The following is a 20369-nucleotide window of genomic DNA, read 5'->3' as shown; positions in this document are numbered from 1 at the left end:
GCCACCTTTTTATGATGGGCGTTTTACATCTCGTCTTTTAGTCACATGATGTCTTGATTTTAAGTTATCAGACAAACAAGTTGAGCAAACATAGCAGCAACTTGTGATGGTGGGATGTGTCCACCAGAGAAACACGTTAGGCAATGTGAGGCTGCATTTTAGACCGCTAGATAATACCGCTCAGGGTAAAAAAAAAACCTCAAACAATACATACTGCTGCAATGCTGGTGAAGACAACAACTCCTATGAACCCACTTCACAACGTCACCAAACTCTGTCTTTTGTTATTGTTTTTAAATGAGAGACCCAACCAGCAGAAAATGACATATTGGATTTCTATCACAACAACCCAATCACTTAAAAGTTGTTATAAGTAATCGTTTATAACTGATCTACAAAGCATTATTAAGAGATTTACCCAAACCCTTCAGATATTGGATTAGATATTGTTGTATTTCTTCTACTGAGACTTGTGTTCCCTCTTGACTTTCTCTGTGTGTCTGCAGGTGAATGAGATCTACCATGATCAGTCTTTAGGAGCCAAGATCAATGTGGTGCTGGTGCGGATTATCATGCTGGGCTATGGCAAGGTAAGACCTGACAAAGCACGAGTTCTTCTGAAAACTTGACTGTGTTCCTGAAAAGTGGATGCCTTGTCTCTCTATCAGCACTATCTTTGATACCAGGATTTTGCTACAATCGCTTTAAGTACCTACAGTAAGCACAGCCAAGCTGTACACACACACACACACACACACACACACACACATACACACACACACACACACACACACACACACTCATAAACAAACACACAGACACACACACACTCATCAGCACGCACTGATGCCCGGAGCCTGTTATTCCAGTGGACTGAGCAAAAGAGGAACTAAAAGCATGCAGCGTCCCAGGGGAGTGTTTTCAAGTCGCACGCCTTCACAGTTCAGCACCAAAGCACACAGAAACTCTGCCCGTTATGCAATCAGCCTTCCTCCCAGTAGGCTGCAGCACGGAATCATGGGAAGTCCAGGCAAAGATAAACAATCAATGATAGCCCTCCCTCATTCATAAACAGAGAGACCGGACAATGGGGGGGATAGCATCCTTTTCTTCTCGACTGTAACTCTATCTTCCTGTCTGTGCTGGAGAGTGAAAGATTTGAGGAGAGTGGAAGAAGAGAGATAAAGCAAGGGATGGCAGGAATGGAGGAGGGCAGGGGTTACCCCACAGGATGATACGAGTGATTTTATTGCTGGATAGGTGCTCTGTGATACATTTATGCTGCTGTAGTCTTATCTTTTCCTCTCCTCTCTACATGTCTACAATCCCAGTGGAGCGCTGGAAACACACACTCCCACACACATGCACACACACACACACACACACACACACACACTCCTACATTGGTCATTCTGGGCCAGCCCCTATGCAGCTTCAGCCAAAGCTCTGGCTGTCCATCATCCCCAATTACCGTGGCAACAGAGCTGCACCCAGACAGCCTGCAGATTGGCTATGTGACCCTGAATGCAGGCGCACCCACACTTCACACACTCACACACTCTCCAACACAACATGTGCAGACACAACAGAGCATTTCAATCTTTAAACATAAAAAACAAACTGAAACACACACACACACACACACACACACACAAGCACCTGATGAACATGATGAAGCACACACACACATGTACGGTGCACTCTGTCTGAGGGCTGTTTTGCAGAGGCAGGCCATATGTCTTCACTGCAGCACACTCACACTACACACACTCTTCGCTGTTTGATTCAGCTGTGCATTGTGAGTGTGTGAAAACAGCGAGGAAATGTAGAAAGCAAGGCAAAAAAAAAAAAATGAAAGCAGAGGAAGAGAGATGGAAAAATAGAAGAATGTAGGGAGGAGGGGAAGAGGAGATCCTAATGAGGAGGAGAGTGAGAGGTGAAGGTAAATGGAAAGAATTACTGGTATCCAGGTGTTTGTGTGGGGGTCCATATTATGCATTTAATCAAAAGTAAATATTCTGTAATTGGACATTTTTGACTATTAGTGCATAGCTGATTAATGATCCCTTAGTGTGTGTGTGTGTGTGTGTGTGTGTGTGTGTGTGTGTGTGTGTGTGTGTGTGTGTCTGTGTGTGTGTGTGTGTGTGTGTGTGTGTGTTGTACACTTCAGCAATTTGCAAGATGAGCTGACAATATATAACATTGTGACACTGCCCCCTACAGGGTTGAATAAAATGTTATTGTACCAGAACTGAAACAAGAAGCAGGTTTAGTTCCCTTTTTTTGTATCATCTTTACACCTGTCTTTCCCTTTGTCTGTGTGTGTTTGTGTGTCTCTCTTTCCAGTCCATGAGTCTGATCGAACTGGGGAACCCATCTCAGAGTCTGGAGAACGTGTGCCGTTGGGCCTTCCTGCAGCAGAAGCAGGACACAGGGGACGCTGAGTATCACGATCATGCCATCTTCCTCACACGACAGGAATTTGGCCCCACAGGCATGCAAGGTAATGACAGACATGAACATATATTAATCCATTACTGTTTAATATTACGTCAAAACTGCACGCCCACCCTCTTGAAGACCCAAAAGTACACACAGAAAACTCCCCTCTTCCTGCCTTTGCCTCATAAAGCTGCATAGTATACTGTGGGTTTGGTGGTTGGTGGTTTTCTGTGCAGCAGAGTGCAGGCTAACAGGCAGGCCCAGGGGAGAGGCCTCTAAAGGCAGTGGCCTAGCTATCCAGAAGCCCTTCAGCTGCCCTTGGGCTCAGCCTTCAGCAGCAGAAAATCAATAGGCAGAGCAGGGCCAGCCACAGTCCCACAATTAAAGGCAGTACAGGACAGACAAGCACACAGGGAGTTGGAGATTGGCATATGTAGGGGCGGAAGGCGACCATCTAGGGTTAGGACTAGACACACAAACGTGCAAACATTAGTGCATAGGAGTGTGTGAAAGAGTACTGTGTGTATCCCTGTGTAAGTACTATAAATTATGCATATCTTTGCATATGCAAGTCTCCCATTTAAGGTAAAAAGTGATTATGGTTAACAAAATCAGTTTAATCTCACATATAATGAATGCACATATTTTAAGCAGGTGTGTATTTCAGTACATGGAGTCAAATTAAATTGTAAGAGAGAGTCACTTGAATTTGAATCAAATAATTTGACAAAATGACCTTAATGAGTAATATTTATATTCATTGGGCTGTCACTGATGTGTATATCTTGGTGGGTATGGATCATTTATCTATCTTACTTATTTGTTTTGAGTATTAATACACAAATATACCTGCTCCTGCATCATGCATGTATGAATCAGTTTGTTAGATCTGTGTACATTTTGTGTGAACTTTTGCAATGAAATTAGTTTAAGGTCCAGTGTGAAATATTTAGGATGCTCTATTGGTGGACATAGAAAATATTAATCATAATTATGTTTTCATTAGTGGAGAATCAACAGTGGCTCAGTTGGTAAGAGCATTCATCCAGTTTGATCCCGACCATGGCAGCTACATGTCGAGAATCCTTGAGCAAGATACTGAACCCCAAATTGCTCCCGATGCTGCGTTCATCGGTGTGTGAACGAATTCCCAATGGTGGCAGGTAGCCTTTGCCACCAGTATGAATGTGTGAATGGGTGAATGAGCGTAGTGTGTAGTGTGTAGTGTAAAGCGCTTTGGATAAAAGCGCTATATAAGTGCACCCCACTTAGTACATGCTTGGAAAGGGTGGGGTGAGCAGCGGGGTATTCAGGACTCATGCACTGCTAGACGCCACTCAATCGTACACACTGTTCCTTTAAATGAAACCAGATATTTGACTTTGAAATCGGAAATTTTAAGTGCAATGCACCAATAAATTGACAAATCCTGACCCTTGCCTCTCTCCTTCTGTTTGCTAAGGTTACGCCCCAGTGACGGGCATGTGCCATCCGGTAAGAAGCTGCACCTTGAACCATGAGGACGGTTTCTCCTCTGCCTTTGTGGTGGCACACGAGACCGGACACGTGTAAGTGCATTTGCCATAATGAAGTCTTCAAACCTGCTCTCATGGTACACCAAAGGACAACAAAGCAGTCACTTATAAGACTGTATTGATTTATTACTGTTTTGGTCCATTGGTCACCTCAGCCAATATCTGATGAGAGATTGCTTCTACCTCCCTCCCTTTGTTCCTTGTTCTTCTTTCCACCCACATGTTCCCAATCTGTCTCCACTGGTTCATCTCTCTCTCTCTCTCTCTCTCTCTCTCTCTCTCTCTCTCTCGTCTCTCTCTCTCTCTCTCTCTCTCTCTCTCTCTCTCTCTCTCTCTCTTTCTCTCTCTCTCTCTGCAGACTGGGGATGGAGCATGATGGCCAGGGGAACCGCTGTGGAGATGAGGTGCACATGGGCAGCATCATGGCTCCGCTGGTGCAAGCCGCTTTCCATCGCTTTCACTGGTCCAGATGTAGCATGCAAGAGTTGGGACGCTACCTTCAGTGAGACATGAACATACACACACACAAAAAACAATACTGGGATTTAATATTATGGGTTTTTAAAGGTCAATATTTTCGACTGAATTTGCATCTCATTGATATATTGTTTGACTGTTATTATTCTAAAAGTTATTATATTACAAAGTGTACAACTCTGCAAAAATTATATGGTGGTGGTTTTGAATGAGAAAAGGCCTAAGGTTTCACAAAACTTTCCCTAATAAATTTAAATAGAGACATTTTTAACACTACATATAAAACACTTAAATTGATTAAAAATGAAAATAATTGTTAGCTGCAGCCAGAGACCATACAGTCATGGAAAAAATTATTAGACCACCATTGTTTTCTTCAATTTCTTGTTAATGCCTGGTACAACAATAATGATTTCTGTTATTATCAAGAAAACCATGGAAAATGGCTAGATATCAGCTCTTAAATTAAACTCTTATGAGCTATTTTTGATGTTATCATTATATTTGTCCAAACAAATGTACCTTTAGTTGTACCAGGCATTAAATGATTAAGAAATTGAAGAAAAAGGGTGGTCTAATATTCTGTATATATCTCTCTCTTCCTCCCATTGTACAAAAATGAAGCCAAAATATCGTGGATTTATGGCTGCCATCTTGCTCTGGGAACATCATATCAAACAAAAGTCTGTACAGTAGTAAGTGCTATCAAGGTCCCACCTATTCACAAACCCGACTCTATCAAAAATAAATATAACAGCGGTAAGTCATGATGCCACGCCCCCTTTTTTATAGTTTAAAATAACTAATTAAAGCCAAAAATGAACACTTGAATATGCATCAACAATGAGAATGAGAATTGCGGGAAAGATTTATTGGGCATGTACTTTGCTAGTTTGGAGAACATCCCATCCACTAACATGGAAGCGAAGGGATTTATGACTTGTACTGCAGCCAGTCACCAGGGGGCGATCAAGATGTTTTGGTTTCACTTTTCGTCCATCTTTGTATATATGGTTTTAACCCTTGTGCACCCTTTCAGAAAGTACCCCACGTATTACCTTAGGTGAAAAAAATGTTCACCTCTTAAAAAGTGCTATAAAAATATTATATATAAATATTTTTTTTCACTTTCAATGCATTAAGTCTTTTGACCAACTTCAGTCCTGATCATAGCTATAAAATGTACATGTATTTCTTAAATAATTTTAACCCTTTAATGCCCTTTTAGAAATGTAAATCCACATGTTTTCAATGAAAAAAACACAAAATATGAAATATTTTCCATATAGTAAGTGCAAACTGGATTTTTAGACCCTTGGATGCATCAATAATTAACAACAACATTGATCAAAATGCATTATTAATTTTTGAGCAGTGTAAGTTTATAAAAAACTACCCCACTTATTACCTTAGGTGCAAAAAATGTTCACCTCTTAAAAAGTGCTATAAAAATTTTATATATGTATTTATATATTTTTTTCACTTTCAATGCATTAAATCTTTTGACCAACTTCAGTCCTGATCATAACTATACAATTTACATGCATTTCTTAAAGGTGCAGCCCTAAGCTGCACAATGACATGAACAACTGGAAGAAACTCAACAAAAACATTTCCTTGTACTTTTTGACTCCTCTTGCAGTTCTTATGACTGTCTTCGTGATGACCCCTTCGACCACAACTGGCCATCCCTGCCTCAGCTTCCTGGTTTGCACTACTCCATGAACGAACAGTGTCGCTTTGACTTTGGTGTGGGCTACACCATGTGCACCGCGGTAAGAGATCCCCATAGTCTCATGGTCACTTTACTAACATAGCCAGAGTTTACGAACACTGACATACTGAAGGCAACTTCTACAACAGTTGCCAACTGTCAAGCTTAGCATCACTGTATCTCCTCATATGATGCAGATTTTCAGTTGGGCAAACCCACTTTAAATTCAGTCTGATCAGTTTATTCAGAATTTACTGAATTTCACCGTACTTGTATGGGAACTCTTGATCTCTGGAGGTTATCATAGTGAATTAAAAGCAGCACTGACATCTACCTGTGATCTACATTGTAATGAAATAGTCACACATACACAGCTATTCATATTCTTCTGATGTCCTCTGCTTTCCTCTCCCGGCCACTTGTGGGATTGGCATCTTGCTTAAAAAGCAGGTAATTCGTTTTTATAGCTATGTCTTTTTTTTCTGTCGTTAATGTTAAATAATATTTTTAAAGTATTTATTTTAACACACTTAGCTACAGATGCACTGAGAGGCCAGTGAAAAAAACAATTCTGGTGATTCAATATTAAGCCTGATCTAAATAGTCTTGTCTTCTGTGTTTATGACTTGAGAACAGGTGGGGAAAGGGCTTTACCAGGAGAATTTTTCTTAGTTCCCTAACAACTAACTCCATTTGCATCTCCTTTTCCGTGTTTTTGAAAAACAATTTTAAAATATAATCATAAATTAGTTAATCACATATGAAAGCCATTTAATGTAGCATGAAATGACATGCAGAAATTTTCATTGAAATGCTCTCAACATTGAAACAAAACCTAATTAAGAGATCAGGTATCAATATATCTCTACTGCAGAAACATAACCTTACATTGCCAACATTTCATTCTACCAATTGGGTTGATTGGCAATAACAACTGTTATCAGGCTACCGTTAGACTGTATCAACAGCTCTCACTCGTGTTACTTAAAAAATATTACTACAAAATATATGTAACATATTCCATTACTCAAAATGTAGTGTATTCCAAAACACTTTTGATAATATTTGGAATATAATTTTTTCAGTGGAAGAAAACATAAACACTTTAAGTCCAATTTTGAACTTGTGGTGCACTTCAGCCTCTTGTGGCTGATTTAAGTATTACAACAACAACCTTTTAGACAATTTGGTTAAAAGTAGTTTCACCTGCAAAACTTTTTCATCCCAGTTACTGTACGGATGAAAAACAAATCAAGGAGTGAAAACAATTTAGATCAGACTCAGAAATTGTCTCACCAGAAGGTTTTTCCACCTTTGCCTCTCAAGGCTTCTGTACATACCTTGATACCACAGTGCCTTTACATGAGCCTGCCACAAACTATTTTTGTAAACACAAATAGTCACACAGTAGCCGAGCTTCACCCAGCTTCAGCATCTCGTCAGGCATCCTACCTCCCCCCATCACCCTCACCCACTCTATGACTGTGAAGCCACTGTGGCACGCTGTTGGGAAGCTGTTGCTTGATTGACAAAGGGCTTGATCGGGGGCTTTGCACACATTGCTAGATTACCCTCTATTCTCTTGTCAAACCCATTCCCCTCAGCTACAAAAGGCGGGCCAGTCAGGATCGCAGGTAAGGTAACCCCACCTCCCGGAAGACATGTGGCCCGTCATTTGTTTTCTCTAATTTTCTTTTTCTCTTTGTCCTCTGAGGTTGTAATTGTTTAATGTTGCTCCTTACTTTTCTTTTTTACTGTACTTTGTTTCTCTGTTCTACCCATCGTCATATTTTGGACGTTCGTCTGCAGGATTCTAAAATGCTAATTTCCAGAGACAGTGGCTGTAAAATGCCTAAAAACACTGTGACTACACTGGTTCAGTGGCTATGGTGCAGTTCAACAGTTGAACCGTACCATATACTGACTCTATTCCTGCAAATCTGTGTTAAATCACAGCAGTGCTGGCAGGAAGAGCCTCATTATATTGGCACACTCACAACCATAAACGAGTGGAAAAGGTTGGAAAGATGTCTTTCCCATCCAAGGGGAAAGGGCTGAGCCAGAACAGAGGCTGTTTTTCCATGTTTCACTTCAGCTTTTAGGATCCTCCAGTCTGATGTCATTGGTGATTACCTACCACAGTCTAGCCATTGATTGAGACTCGCCCTCTGACCTGCAAAGGTCCCCTGGGGTCATGGTGGGTGTGAAAGTCTGTGGAAAGGAGGGAGGAGGGTACGGCCCCTCAGACACTGGACTGCAGGTCAGTTTGGTGGCATCCTCATCAATGGTTCATATCAGACAAGGAGGAGAATTTGGTCCTTGATCTGTGTCTAGGGGCATTTTAGAGGTCAATGAGACCTCACCTTTTGGCCTTTTAACCTTCTGCCCTCTGCCCTCTGACCTCCCTTGTGACCTAATTAAACCACGGGCTGTCTCATTCGGAGAGTCTTGTCTCTCTCTCTCATCCTTTGGTTTAGTTTGCATGAATGGCTGTGTGTTTCTCAGTGGAGTGTAGTGTACCGTGCAGTGACACAGTGCAGGGTCGGCGTTGTTATCGTTGGGTATAATACTGTCGTGGTTATTGTTGCAGTGATATTTCTCTTCTCATCTCTATTTTTATTTTCAGTGTTTAGTCTCATTCCAGCTGTCTCATGATGGTTGACTTCAGTCTGTTACCCAGTGTGTGTATTGTGATCTGTAGTGGTGTTTTTAATTGTAAGAAGGAGTTTCTTTCTGTGCCCTGCAGTATCGCACATTTGACCCATGTAAGCAGCTGTGGTGTAGCCACCCAGACAATCCCTTCTTCTGCAAGACCAAGAAAGGACCGCCTATTGATGGCACCATGTGCGGGAATGGGAAGGTATTTATACACTGTTGTCCTTTTACCATGCATTTTGTTGAAGAAAAATAACTGGATGGTACACTGCATCCAAATAGCAACTGTGTTTTGAATTCTTTGCCTGTTGCAGCATTGCTTTAAAGGTCACTGCATCTGGTTGACACCTGACATCATAAAGCAAGATGGAAACTGGGGTTCATGGAGTGAGTTTGGCCAGTGCTCCCGCACCTGTGGTGGAGGAGTACAGTTCCGCACACGCGACTGTGACAATCCTAGGTATGAAACGGTGTGTGTGTGTGTGTGTGTTTGTGTGTGTGTGTGTGTGTGTGTGTGTCCTAAAGTAAAAGTACTGCTACCACACAGTGAAATTACTCCATTACATGTGATACTACCTGCATTCAAAACTTCAGCAGTATCAGCATCAAAATGTACTTAAATTATCAAAAGTAAAAGTAGTCATTATGCAGAATGGACCCACTCTGATTGTTTTATATTCCAAATATATTGTTGGGTTGTTATTATTGATGCATTTATGTAAGCAGCATTTTACTGTTGTCCGTATAGTGCTCATTAAACTATGAAATATACTGTTATGAGGTTTATTTAAAACATGTCTAATCACTTTAACCCATTAAGGCCTAAAGCGCCTGGAAAAAAATGCCTGGAAAACCTATGGGCGATTTTCAAATGACCCCCTAAAACCTGAAGTTTTTCTGGAAATTCAACACCTACTAAATAATAGATTTTTCAGCCTCTGTAGCAGATAAAAATGAAATTCAAAAAGTATTTGAGAGCTTATACCCGTGGCTTTCATACGAAGTTGAGTTTATTTGTCCAAACCTTCAATACATTTTTTTAAAAAATCAACAAACTCAGCAAATGTTACATTTGTCTGAATAAAAAATCCTATACATAATACTAATACATGCCCATTAGCAAGATGCAAACATGATATGACCACTGGAAGAACAAGACATAGTTCTCATTAGCCTACTGTAATAAAAAAAAAAAGTATCATAATAATAATAATAATAATAATAATAAATAATAATAATACATTTTATATATTGCACTTTTCAGGGTACTCAACGACGCATAAAGTAATATAAGACATAAACAGTCATGATTTCTTATATCATCATCACAATCAATTAGCCTATTATTATTATTAATATTAATATATTATTAATAATATTATTATCTCCAGATGGCCACAAATCTGTCTGTTCTTTGGTGAAAATATGTCGTCTAAAAACATATTCCTCATCCATAAATGCCGGTCGATTGGTTCCGAGGGTTCAAAGTCCGGATCAGCAATTAAATGATCGGCGCTGTAATCATCTAGATCTCTTCCGTCACTTACTGCTGAGCTCCTCCGCTATAGTCGTCTTCCTCCATGATTTATAAGTTCTGGAAAAGTCCGATGTTGCATTGCGACACTCCCGCTTGTATTCTGATCATGATTCTGATACATTTCACTGGCCAGGGGACCGAAAATAGGTGGAAAAAAATACAAATACTACAAAATCACATATCCGCTGTCCCGGCCTTAATGGTAGAGTGACGCAACAGCACTCCCGGCTTTAATGGTAGAAATGCGGTAATGCTTTCCCGGCGTCAGTGGGTTAAATTGATCATGTTTTTATGTTAAATATTGACTTGAAAAGTAACAAAAGCTGTCAGCTAAATGTAGTGGAGTAAAAAGTACAAAGTATAAAGTTACATAAAAAGGAAATACTCAAGTAAACAAGTACAAGTACCTCAAAATGATACTTAAGTACACTACTTGAGTAAATGTAATTAGTTACTTTCTACCATTTGTGTGTGTGTGTGTGTGTGTGTATGTGTGTGTGTGTGTGTGTGTGTGTGTGTGTGTGTGCGTGTGCGTGCATGCGCGTAAAAAAGTGAAATTGCAACTTTTCAGTCTGTCCTCCTAATTTTTTCCAAATCCAGCTTTAGCTGAATCAAAAAAATAATCTGGTGATCCTTTTTTTTTAGGTCTGATCTAACTGTTTTCTCTCCGGTGCTCATGACTTCGGTCTATGTTTTTCCGATCATTTTATAAGTTAAAAGAATGTTTTGGCATGAGAAGCTTGTGAAAAAGTGTTTGTTGGCCACAAGAGGTGCCCTGTTCTAGATTGGACATTTTCTTCCAGGTGAGTTTTAATTTTTTCCATGCACAAGGTTGTATTGTGTTTTATACAGTGGCGTTCAATATAATAGTTGTCCAATGTGACTAACCAGATTAATCCAGGTTTTTAGTATATATCACGAATGCTGGATCTTGTTGGTTTTCTGAGAATCTACTGCACCTACTGGTACCTTGTTTGCCATGTAGCAATAAAAAATATCCTAAAAACCTGAATTAATCTGGTTAGTCACATTGGACTGCTATTATATTGAACACTACTGTATTGCGTGTTTACAAAATGATTCTGACCAAATAAAAATAAAAATTGAGATCAGACTTAAAAAAATAGATCACCAGATTCTTTTCTCACTTCCATTAGTTGTTGATAATTAACCTCTGAAATGTGTTGCACTGACTCTTGATAGTGAAAATGTACTCCATTAACATAGATCAAGTTAATCTGCACGGGTGTAAAATGTATACTTTTTAACCCAATTTTCCGAATTGAAAAACAAAACATTTTATGATAATACGTCTTCTGCCTCCCAGACCAGCCAATGGCGGCCGTACCTGTGTGGGGGCGACTTACCAGTTTCAGATGTGCAACACCAACGAGTGCGAGGATATCTACAGCGACATGAGAGAGGAACAGTGCCATGCTTGGGACCCCCGCTTTGAAATCCACAACAACAAGCAACACTGGCTGCCTTATGAACACACTGAACGTGAGTATAGAGATGGACACAGAAAGAAAGACAGGGGCTGTGAGAATAAAGTCACCAGCCGGAGAATGACAAACCAAAAGTAATGATGCACTGTGGAAGTTGTGAATAGGAATGAAAGCCAAAAAAGAGGAAGCAAACACATAATTCTTTAGTGCGGTTTGGTTTTGAGGGTTTTTTATATATAGGCTGTGTTATGTTAAGGTCATTGGCATCTGGCTGTCCTGCTGAGTGCAGCTTTGAGCTACGACTACGCCCTCCCATAAAAACATGCCATCTCTTTGGAAATCTCTTTAAAAACAATCTTCTTTGAACTCAGTGTCTTCTCTATCTCCTCCCATTCCCTGATGTTGTTTGAACTTGACTAACCCTCTTTTCCTCCGTCTTTTGTCTCCATCCATGTATCAGTTACACAGATGTGGACAGAGTTCTCCACACAATATCCCAAACCTCTTTACGCTAAAATGTTTGTGTGTGTGGTTGTCAGACCTACGCTGTCGCTAAGTGGAGGTGTCACTGCCTTTCTGATAGGTATTAAATTATCATCCAACTAAAGGGCAGGCCCAAAGTAAAGTGCTGAGCTGTCTCCATATCTAATCTAAGGTCACGCTACGCACACTCCGCTAAGAGGGGCCTTGCTAGATTGTTTTTTCTCCGTTCTTATCATTTCTAAATGCCATATTTTTCAGCAAGGCTTTCTCAGTCTCAAATTACTTTCCTGTGAGTGTGTGTTAGCACAGAGATGTGTGTGTGTGTGTGTGTGTGTGTGTGTGTGTGTGTGTGTGTGTGTGTGTGTGTGTGTGTGAGGGAGAGAGAAAGAGAGAGAGAGAGAAGTGAACAGGGAGGTGAAATTGAATTCCATTCATGGTTTGTCATCTCATGAGTTTCAGATAGTGTTAGGAGAGGAAAAGAGTGTGTCTGCTCCAAGTGTGAAATTGTAGTATTTGTTTAGAGACGTTAGACACACTGTTGCTTTTTTGTCTCTATTCAGGGCTTCTCCCAAGTCAGCGGATATACTGTTATACACTCTTGAGCAAAGAAATATGAGACGTAAGGCTGCCCTGTGTGTGTGGCTGTTCAACAGGCTGTTCAGAGGGATCCATCCATCATTCAACTTTTACACCTTGGACCCCCTAGACACATACAAATCAAATAAAGCTGATTATGTTTAATTTATTCATATTTGCATGGTTAACCCTTTATCAGGCAAAGAACTATATTTGGTAACTTCAGGTAATATTTCGAGAAAAAAGTTGCAAATTTACTAGATTGAAAGTGGCAAATCTGTGCGAAAAAAAGTAGCAGATTTACGAGAAAAAAGTGGTAAAAAAGCAACTTTTTTTCTCGTAGATTTGCCACTTTAATCTCATAAACTTTTTTCTTAAAAAAAATATTTGTATATGTTTTTTTTTACACATTCTGGCAGTATGTAATATCCTCCAATATTCTCTAGGGTCGAAATTTGGAATTTGCAGGTATTTCAATGAGTGCCCTATTAAGGGTTAAAGTGGTGAATCTGGGAGAAAAAAGTAGTTTTTTTCCCCACTTTTTTCTCATAAATCTGCAACTTTTTTCGCACATATTTGCCTCTTCAAATCTCTTAAGTCTGCGACTTTTTTTCTTGTAGATTTGCCACTTTAATCTAGAAAATTTGCAACTTTTTTCTCGAAATATTACCTGAAGTTACCAAATACAGTTCTTTGCCTGATAAAGGTTTAAAGGTGAGCCAGTAGAATACTAAGTTCTTACCAGCCTTAAACTACAGTAAATATTCAGTAAAACATACAAAATAAAAGTCTTCTGAACTATTTTCATATCACAATACACACACATTTTCGCACCTTTAAACTTGTACTAAAGTCTCACATTTCGAAGCAAATTTGAGAAAACTTCCTCAAATCTTAAAGGCATAGTTCAGACTTATGGGAGTGGGGTTGTATGAGGTTCTTACAGTACCTATAGCAGATGGTGGTCAGCAAACCCCCAGTTTGAAGAAGCCGGTAGGAAGACAAACATAGTAGCCAAAAAAAAATACTGCTGAGGTTGGGGGCAGCAGCGAAATGTAACTACTGTAGATGAAACACTATGACTATGGATAGGTACCTCGTATAACCCCACTTCTTTTTTTTATGATTGACATTGACATTTGACATTTGACCTTTTCTTTTTCTTTTCTTTTCTTTTTTACAACATAACAAGCACCAATATCTTGTGAAATAGATATCAATAGTATACATGGCCTGGGCACCACAAAAAGTAAGACAGAAAAGTTAACAAAAAAACAAAGGAAATTACAAAATAAGTAAATAATACGAAAAATAAAATTGAAAACACAGGGTATACTTTAAATATTTCTCTATGACTCTGCAATGACAGAAACATCAATCAGAAAGAAGGATTTAGTGCTGAACAAACCCAAGCCCATATAACCCCACTTCAAAATATCCAAACTATCCCTTTAAAAAAAAATTTTTTCAGTAGCTTTTTTTCTTTTTTTATGGTGGAAATTATATTTGACTGTGTAGTGTTTATGTGTAGCTACTTGGATTGAGTGGCTTATATCCATATCCATATAGGGAGGTATATACAGGTGCATCTCAATAAATTACATTATCATAGAAAAGTTTATTTATGTCAGTAATTCAATTCAAAAAGTGGAAATAACACATTATATAGATATCCATTACACACAGAATGAAACATTTCATGTCTTAATTTATTTAATTTCTTCTAAGTATAATGAAATGGCTTACATTTAATGAAGACCTAAAATTCAGTGTTACAAAAAAATTGAATATTACAAAAGACCAATTTTAAAAAGTATGTTTAATATGGAAATGTTGGCCTCTGAAAAGTATGTCCATCTATATGCAGTCAATACTTGGTTGGGGCTATTTGACTTGAACTACTGGAAATTAACTTTTCTATGATATTCTAATGTATTAAGATGCACCTATATTCATTTTTAGATATATTACAGATCCATCTACACTCATAAGTAAAATTACCTGTAATGCACACACAGGCTCTCTTGATTATCACAGCATATTTCACAAACTGCAGAAGAGAGTTTCTGTGCTTTCTCAGCTCATCCTGAGAAAAGTGTGTTTTCTCTACTTATTATAATTCAACAGTAGCACGTCTGCCACCTGCTTATTAGTGTCAAAGCACCATAAGACAAGGTCTCTGGATTATGTCCATGTGTAATAAATGTGATGCAGTAGGAGTGTTCATTCTCACTGGGATGGACTGCCAGGTTTTGTCTCTGGAGGCTCATGTAGTTGTAGCATGACTCACACAGACAGACACAATGAGACGGAGCGCCACGCTGACTCACGGAGAGCTCATTCAGAAAATAAAAAATAATCACATGGTTGTAAAGATGAAGTCATCAAAATGGATTGCAAATATGCCAAATGGGTCATTTGTGTGTGGTTTGTTTGTTTTTCCTCTAGCCAACAAACGCTGCCACCTGCATTGCCAATCCAAAGAGACACGAGATGTGGTCTTCATGCAGAGAATGGTCCTGGACGGCACGCGCTGTTCTTACAAGGACCCCCACAGTGTGTGTGTGCGTGGGGAATGTGAGGTGAGTGACGTTATGTGTGTTAGAGGGCAAGACAGCTGCATGTAGTCAGATCTGCATGTGTCAAACTTTCCATGTCCTCATGAACAGAAAGTGGGCTGCGACGGTGTGGTCGGCTCCTCAAAGCAGGACGACAAGTGTGGAGTGTGTGGAGGAGACAACTCTAGCTGCAAAACCTTCAAAGACACAATCACACGTACTGCCAAGAAACAAGGTGAGAACACAGAAACAGTAACAGTCACAATAACCATTATCTTAATCGAGGACAGGCATGACATCAGCGTAGCAGCTGTCTATCATGCTGCAGAGTACAAGATAAAAAGTTGGCCTCTGCTTTTTGTCTGCACACCATGTTTAGTTATGTTCAGCTAAACATCGCCCTCTAGAGGAAGATTTGTAACAAACCCTCAGTGAGATCTGAGTTGACATGTTTCCATGTGAGTCAAACACTGCCAAGAAGTTACGTCAAACACCCTTCATGAGCAAATGTTTATTAGTATATTATCTAACCCTTGTTGCGGGACAACATATTACAGGACCAAAATTCCCAGAATCAGATGATTACTTTGGATTAAAAACAAGTCACGACTGTAACTAGTGAGCTGGGATACTTAGTTGAAATGAGTAAGAGCTTGTTACTGGATTAGCTGAGTCTTTCAGTCAGGAAACTGTAAAATTAGATTTTAATGATGTTTGAGTCACGAACCAGACTTGTGTTTCATTTCAGGTTTCCTCAAAGTTCTAGAGGTCCCCAGAGGAGCGAGACACTTACTGATCCAAGAGCTGAAAGCCACCTCACACACTTTAGGTATCTGACTTATTTCACTGTTTTTCTTTTCAGTGTGTTTATATTGTATTATATAATATACAAGTGTGGTAGAAGTGTAATCAGTGAATATTTCTCCCATCGACAGCTGTAAAAAATGTGGCATCAGGACTGTTTTTCTTAAATGGGGAAAACGATTACCCAGAAACCCACTCGGTCATAGAAAAGGGCGTGGAGTGGGAATATGAGAATGACAACGACAAGGAGACACTTCAGACCACCGGTCCTCTCAGACATGGAATTCTGATCATGGTACATTTAAAATGAGTGTTAAATTTACACATTTTACACTCAAAATATCAGGTTTTTATATTCTTCTTTCTTTCTGTTTGTAGATGAAACTACATGGAGATGAGGATGTGAATTTGTCGTATAAGTACATGATGAACATGGACAGTGACTCTGCCATTCAGAACAACATGCTGGTGGAGGACAGTGCTTATGAATGGGCTCCAAAGAAATGGTCCTACTGCTCCAAGCCCTGCGGCGGAGGTACACTGGATCAACGACAATAATTGTGTCTCTGAGATCAACTATGTGCTTTCACTGTGCTTTGGCTGCTGGATGATGGCAAAAATCATAATCACAATTATTTTTGATCTTTATTAGCAATCTTTAAAGATCATTTCACTGTAAACAGATCAAAAAATATGTAAAAAAAAAAAAAAAGATTAAAAAAAATACATATATACATTTATATACTTTTACATAAATAAACAAAATAAATAAATTAGATTAAATCTAAAAAGATTTACTATGTTAAAACTTTAGTACACAACCTAATAAAAACTACTTAGCCTTATTCAATATATAAAAGCAACAAATTGATATAAATTAGATTCTGTAAATATGTTGTAGTGCACTGCCACTCCTACTGAAAACTCTTAATTATATATTCAGCTTTTCAGAAAACTATTCAAGTTTTCACTATTCCAGCAGGACTCAACTAAAACGGGTGAAAGCGCACCACTGTCAAGGAAATGGGTGCGCTGGATTATTAACACAAAACAAAACAAAACAAGACCATCAAAGTGAAGCGGAATGTGGCACAATAATATTTTTATATCCAAAATTAGACTTGAAAGTAAAATTCAATTAATCGTGCAGCCCTACTGTCTGTATGTTCCTGTGCTTACATTTTTTCTCCATCCTCCCCCCTGTAGGGAAGCAGTACCTGCGGTACGGCTGCAGAAGGAAAGTTGACAGTAAGATGGTCCACAAGAGCTTCTGTAACAAATCCAACATGAAGCCTAGAGGGGACACGAGAGACTGCAACCAGAAGCCCTGCCCTCCACCCATGTATGCATTGTATTACTTGTCACCAACTGTAAAAATATAACAAACTGTGATACTGACAACATCAGGCTTTTTTTTGCATTCAGCTGCCCTGTCTTCCCTCCTCTTTCATTGTTTACTTCAGTATTTTGGCACTTTGAAATGCCCTCAGAACTCCTGTTTTTTTCTCTCTCCCGTGGTGCTCTCCAGCTGGGTGACAGGGGAGTGGCAGAACTGCAGCAAACCATGTGGAAAGACGGGGATGCAAATCCGCTCGGTCAGCTGTGTACAGCCATCAGATGACAACACCACACGCTCCATCCACAATAAACACTGCAACGACGACCGGCCCGAGACTCGCAGACCCTGCAACCGACACCCCTGTCCCACCCAGTGGAGAGTGGGGCCGTGGTCGCAGGTACGCCGGCTGAACATGTGTCAGCAGGAATCACAAATCAAGCAGGAAATTGGAAAGTAATGTTTGGCCAGTTTGAGCTTTTGAAGGAAAATAGTTTTACTGATATTTTAGCTGGTATTTTGTTAGACAGTCAGTGTTTTCAATATCACAAGACTCCCTTAGAAGTGAATTCTTGGCAGGTTTGACAGGCCTCGGAGAAACAGATCATGGCTTTGTACTACTTTACATTTTGTGAACTTGAAAACATTTTATGTCCATATTTGCCAAGTGATTTGTTACAATGTGCTGGATCTTGTTTGTGTTTGTTTCTCCAGTGCTCAGTGACATGTGGCAATGGGACCCAGCAGAGGCAGGCTTTGTGCCACACGAGGGACAACACCATCGGCCTGTGTCTGGACAGTAAGCCCGACACCATCAGAGTGTGTCGTCTGGATCCATGTCCAAGTGAGTGTTAAGTTGTTATTTACAACCTATACATCCCAGAGCAAACTGTATGTCTTTGTGCTTTACAATTGGCCATTGTAGGCTTTTTGTAATTTTAAAAAATAGTAATTATTTTTGGCTGTGTTATTGCATGTGGCATAAATTAAACTGTTTATTATTAGAAATCTATAATTAATGGTGTAGCCAAAATACAGAAACTCAGACCTTCAAGGACAAAAATATGTTCCTTGAAACCCATTCAAACCAAAATGCCATCCATCACGCCATGAAATCCTGCATTCTAGTACATAATGCTTTCTTTCTCAAGCCCTGGTAGATTGATCTGTTTTTGTCCTATGGGCCAAACACATGCTATTTTCCAGGTTTAATTATATGATATAAGAGTTCCATTCCCACCTTAACTATTCTATCACTCTGTCCTCTTTTCTCTGCAGGGGGCTCATCAGACAAGAACGGCAACATCCTGATCCAGTGGCTGTCTCGCCACCCGAAGCTCTCCTCACGTAAAACCTCCCTCTATAGTTCCCAGCCTGGCCTCCACAGCAGCAGCCGCAGCTGCATGTCTGTCCTCTGCTGGGCCCTGCCCATCTCTGTCCTCCTGTCTCTTCAGGGCCGGCCCCGGCTGGCCCCCTGACCTTCCCCACGGCCCGTGCCTGTGCCCACGCCCGTGAGCGAGCGGCAAAGCTTTCGCTTCTCTTTTGGGGGGGGGATGTTGCCTCTCTCTCTCTGTGTCTGAGACGGCTCTGACTGGGGGGAGGTCTCTGGCTCCTGTGTGTGCTAGTTGGTTCTCTCTTGCTCTGTCTCTCTTTCTATCTCTCTCTCTCTCCTTTGTGGAGCATTGTGTTGTAACCGCTGGCCAGTCGAAAACTCAAAAGATCAACAAAAAATGTGATGTGAAAAGGATTCGAAGTGACAAGGCGGACAGGTTTTCATGGGCACATCCTGAAACGTGTCGAAGAGCTGTTCATGTGTGAGGGGACCCCCCTCTGCATTTGGCGGCCATGTTTTGCGCGAGCTAGCTGCGTGTTGTCATGGGTTACCACTCCTGAGATGCAGCTGCGCTCTTTTCTTTTTGTAGCGCACTGTCATTGTGGGGAGAAACAGGTGTGAAAATAAACAGAAAAGGTATATAAATATCTATATAGAAAAAAAAGTTACAAAAAAAAATGAAAGCTTTATTGTGAATGTGATCTTGTCACAATGAGGACATCTTTGCTAAAGTGCTCATCTGACATCCTGGTTCCATTCGAGGATGAGAATGGCGTCTCATTCTACGTTCCATTCTCCGATTGACAGGAACTTAGCACAGGGACAGGAAGTGACATCAGTAAACCTTTTGATTTTTGGGGGAGGGAAATGTAAGGTGAAGAATCTTGAAGAAAGGCTAATTTAAAAAAAACACACAAAAAAACAGGGTAGTCTGACCGCTTGAGGTTGCTTCCCATTTCACCTCATCATCAGCCATCCTCTCTTTGACTGTTATACTAAAGTTCAATAAATGCAGCTTATTTGTGCTTGCAGACTTTAAACAAATACATCTATAAATATATTTGTATTTATATATACCTATAAATCTAAATCTATATGAGTAACAATAATATTAATAATGTTTTACCATGAATAAGCTGTAGCTTATTTGCCTAAAACCTTTGGACTGCTATTGATCGCTTAGATCCTTGACTGTTATGTGTATTTTTTTATTGATTTTACATAAATACAGATAAATATTTAATAAAGGTAAAGTGTTTCGGGGGGAAGGGGTTAGACCTATATTATGCAGGACTTGGTCAGTTAGTTGCCTCTCCATTCTCTCAGATGGATCAGTGGTTTACTGTCACTTTCTTTAAGGATAGGATCACGTTTTGTCATGCACATTTGCATCCATCACCTGTATGTATGTGCATACATGTGTGTGAGTGTGTTAGTGCGTGTGTGTGTGTGTGTGTGTGTGTGTGTGTGA

General features: G+C 39.9%; 1 protein-coding gene across 1 annotated transcript in view; it reads left to right on the top strand.

Annotated features, from left to right (window-relative positions):
- The window catches only part of LOC131981750 (A disintegrin and metalloproteinase with thrombospondin motifs 2-like), a 136853-nt gene that overhangs the window by 110301 nt on the left and 6183 nt on the right, over positions 1-20369 (top strand). Inside the window, exons 5-22 of the mRNA XM_059346189.1 lie at positions 507-590; positions 2347-2503; positions 3905-4010; positions 4336-4479; positions 6097-6229; positions 7773-7802; positions 8915-9028; positions 9138-9283; positions 11688-11863; positions 15316-15449; positions 15537-15660; positions 16174-16254; positions 16361-16524; positions 16608-16764; positions 17436-17571; positions 17758-17965; positions 18280-18409; positions 18844-18912. Coding sequence (XP_059202172.1) covers positions 507-590; positions 2347-2503; positions 3905-4010; positions 4336-4479; positions 6097-6229; positions 7773-7802; positions 8915-9028; positions 9138-9283; positions 11688-11863; positions 15316-15449; positions 15537-15660; positions 16174-16254; positions 16361-16524; positions 16608-16764; positions 17436-17571; positions 17758-17965; positions 18280-18409; positions 18844-18912 — 2293 coding nt within the window. The remainder of the gene's footprint in view (positions 1-506; positions 591-2346; positions 2504-3904; positions 4011-4335; positions 4480-6096; positions 6230-7772; positions 7803-8914; positions 9029-9137; positions 9284-11687; positions 11864-15315; positions 15450-15536; positions 15661-16173; positions 16255-16360; positions 16525-16607; positions 16765-17435; positions 17572-17757; positions 17966-18279; positions 18410-18843; positions 18913-20369) is intronic.

The sequence above is a fragment of the Centropristis striata genome, chromosome 12 (assembly GCF_030273125.1).
Source record: "Centropristis striata isolate RG_2023a ecotype Rhode Island chromosome 12, C.striata_1.0, whole genome shotgun sequence".
Taxonomy (NCBI): Eukaryota; Metazoa; Chordata; class Actinopteri; order Perciformes; family Serranidae; genus Centropristis; species Centropristis striata.
This window is presented reverse-complemented; position numbering and strand designations above follow the sequence as displayed.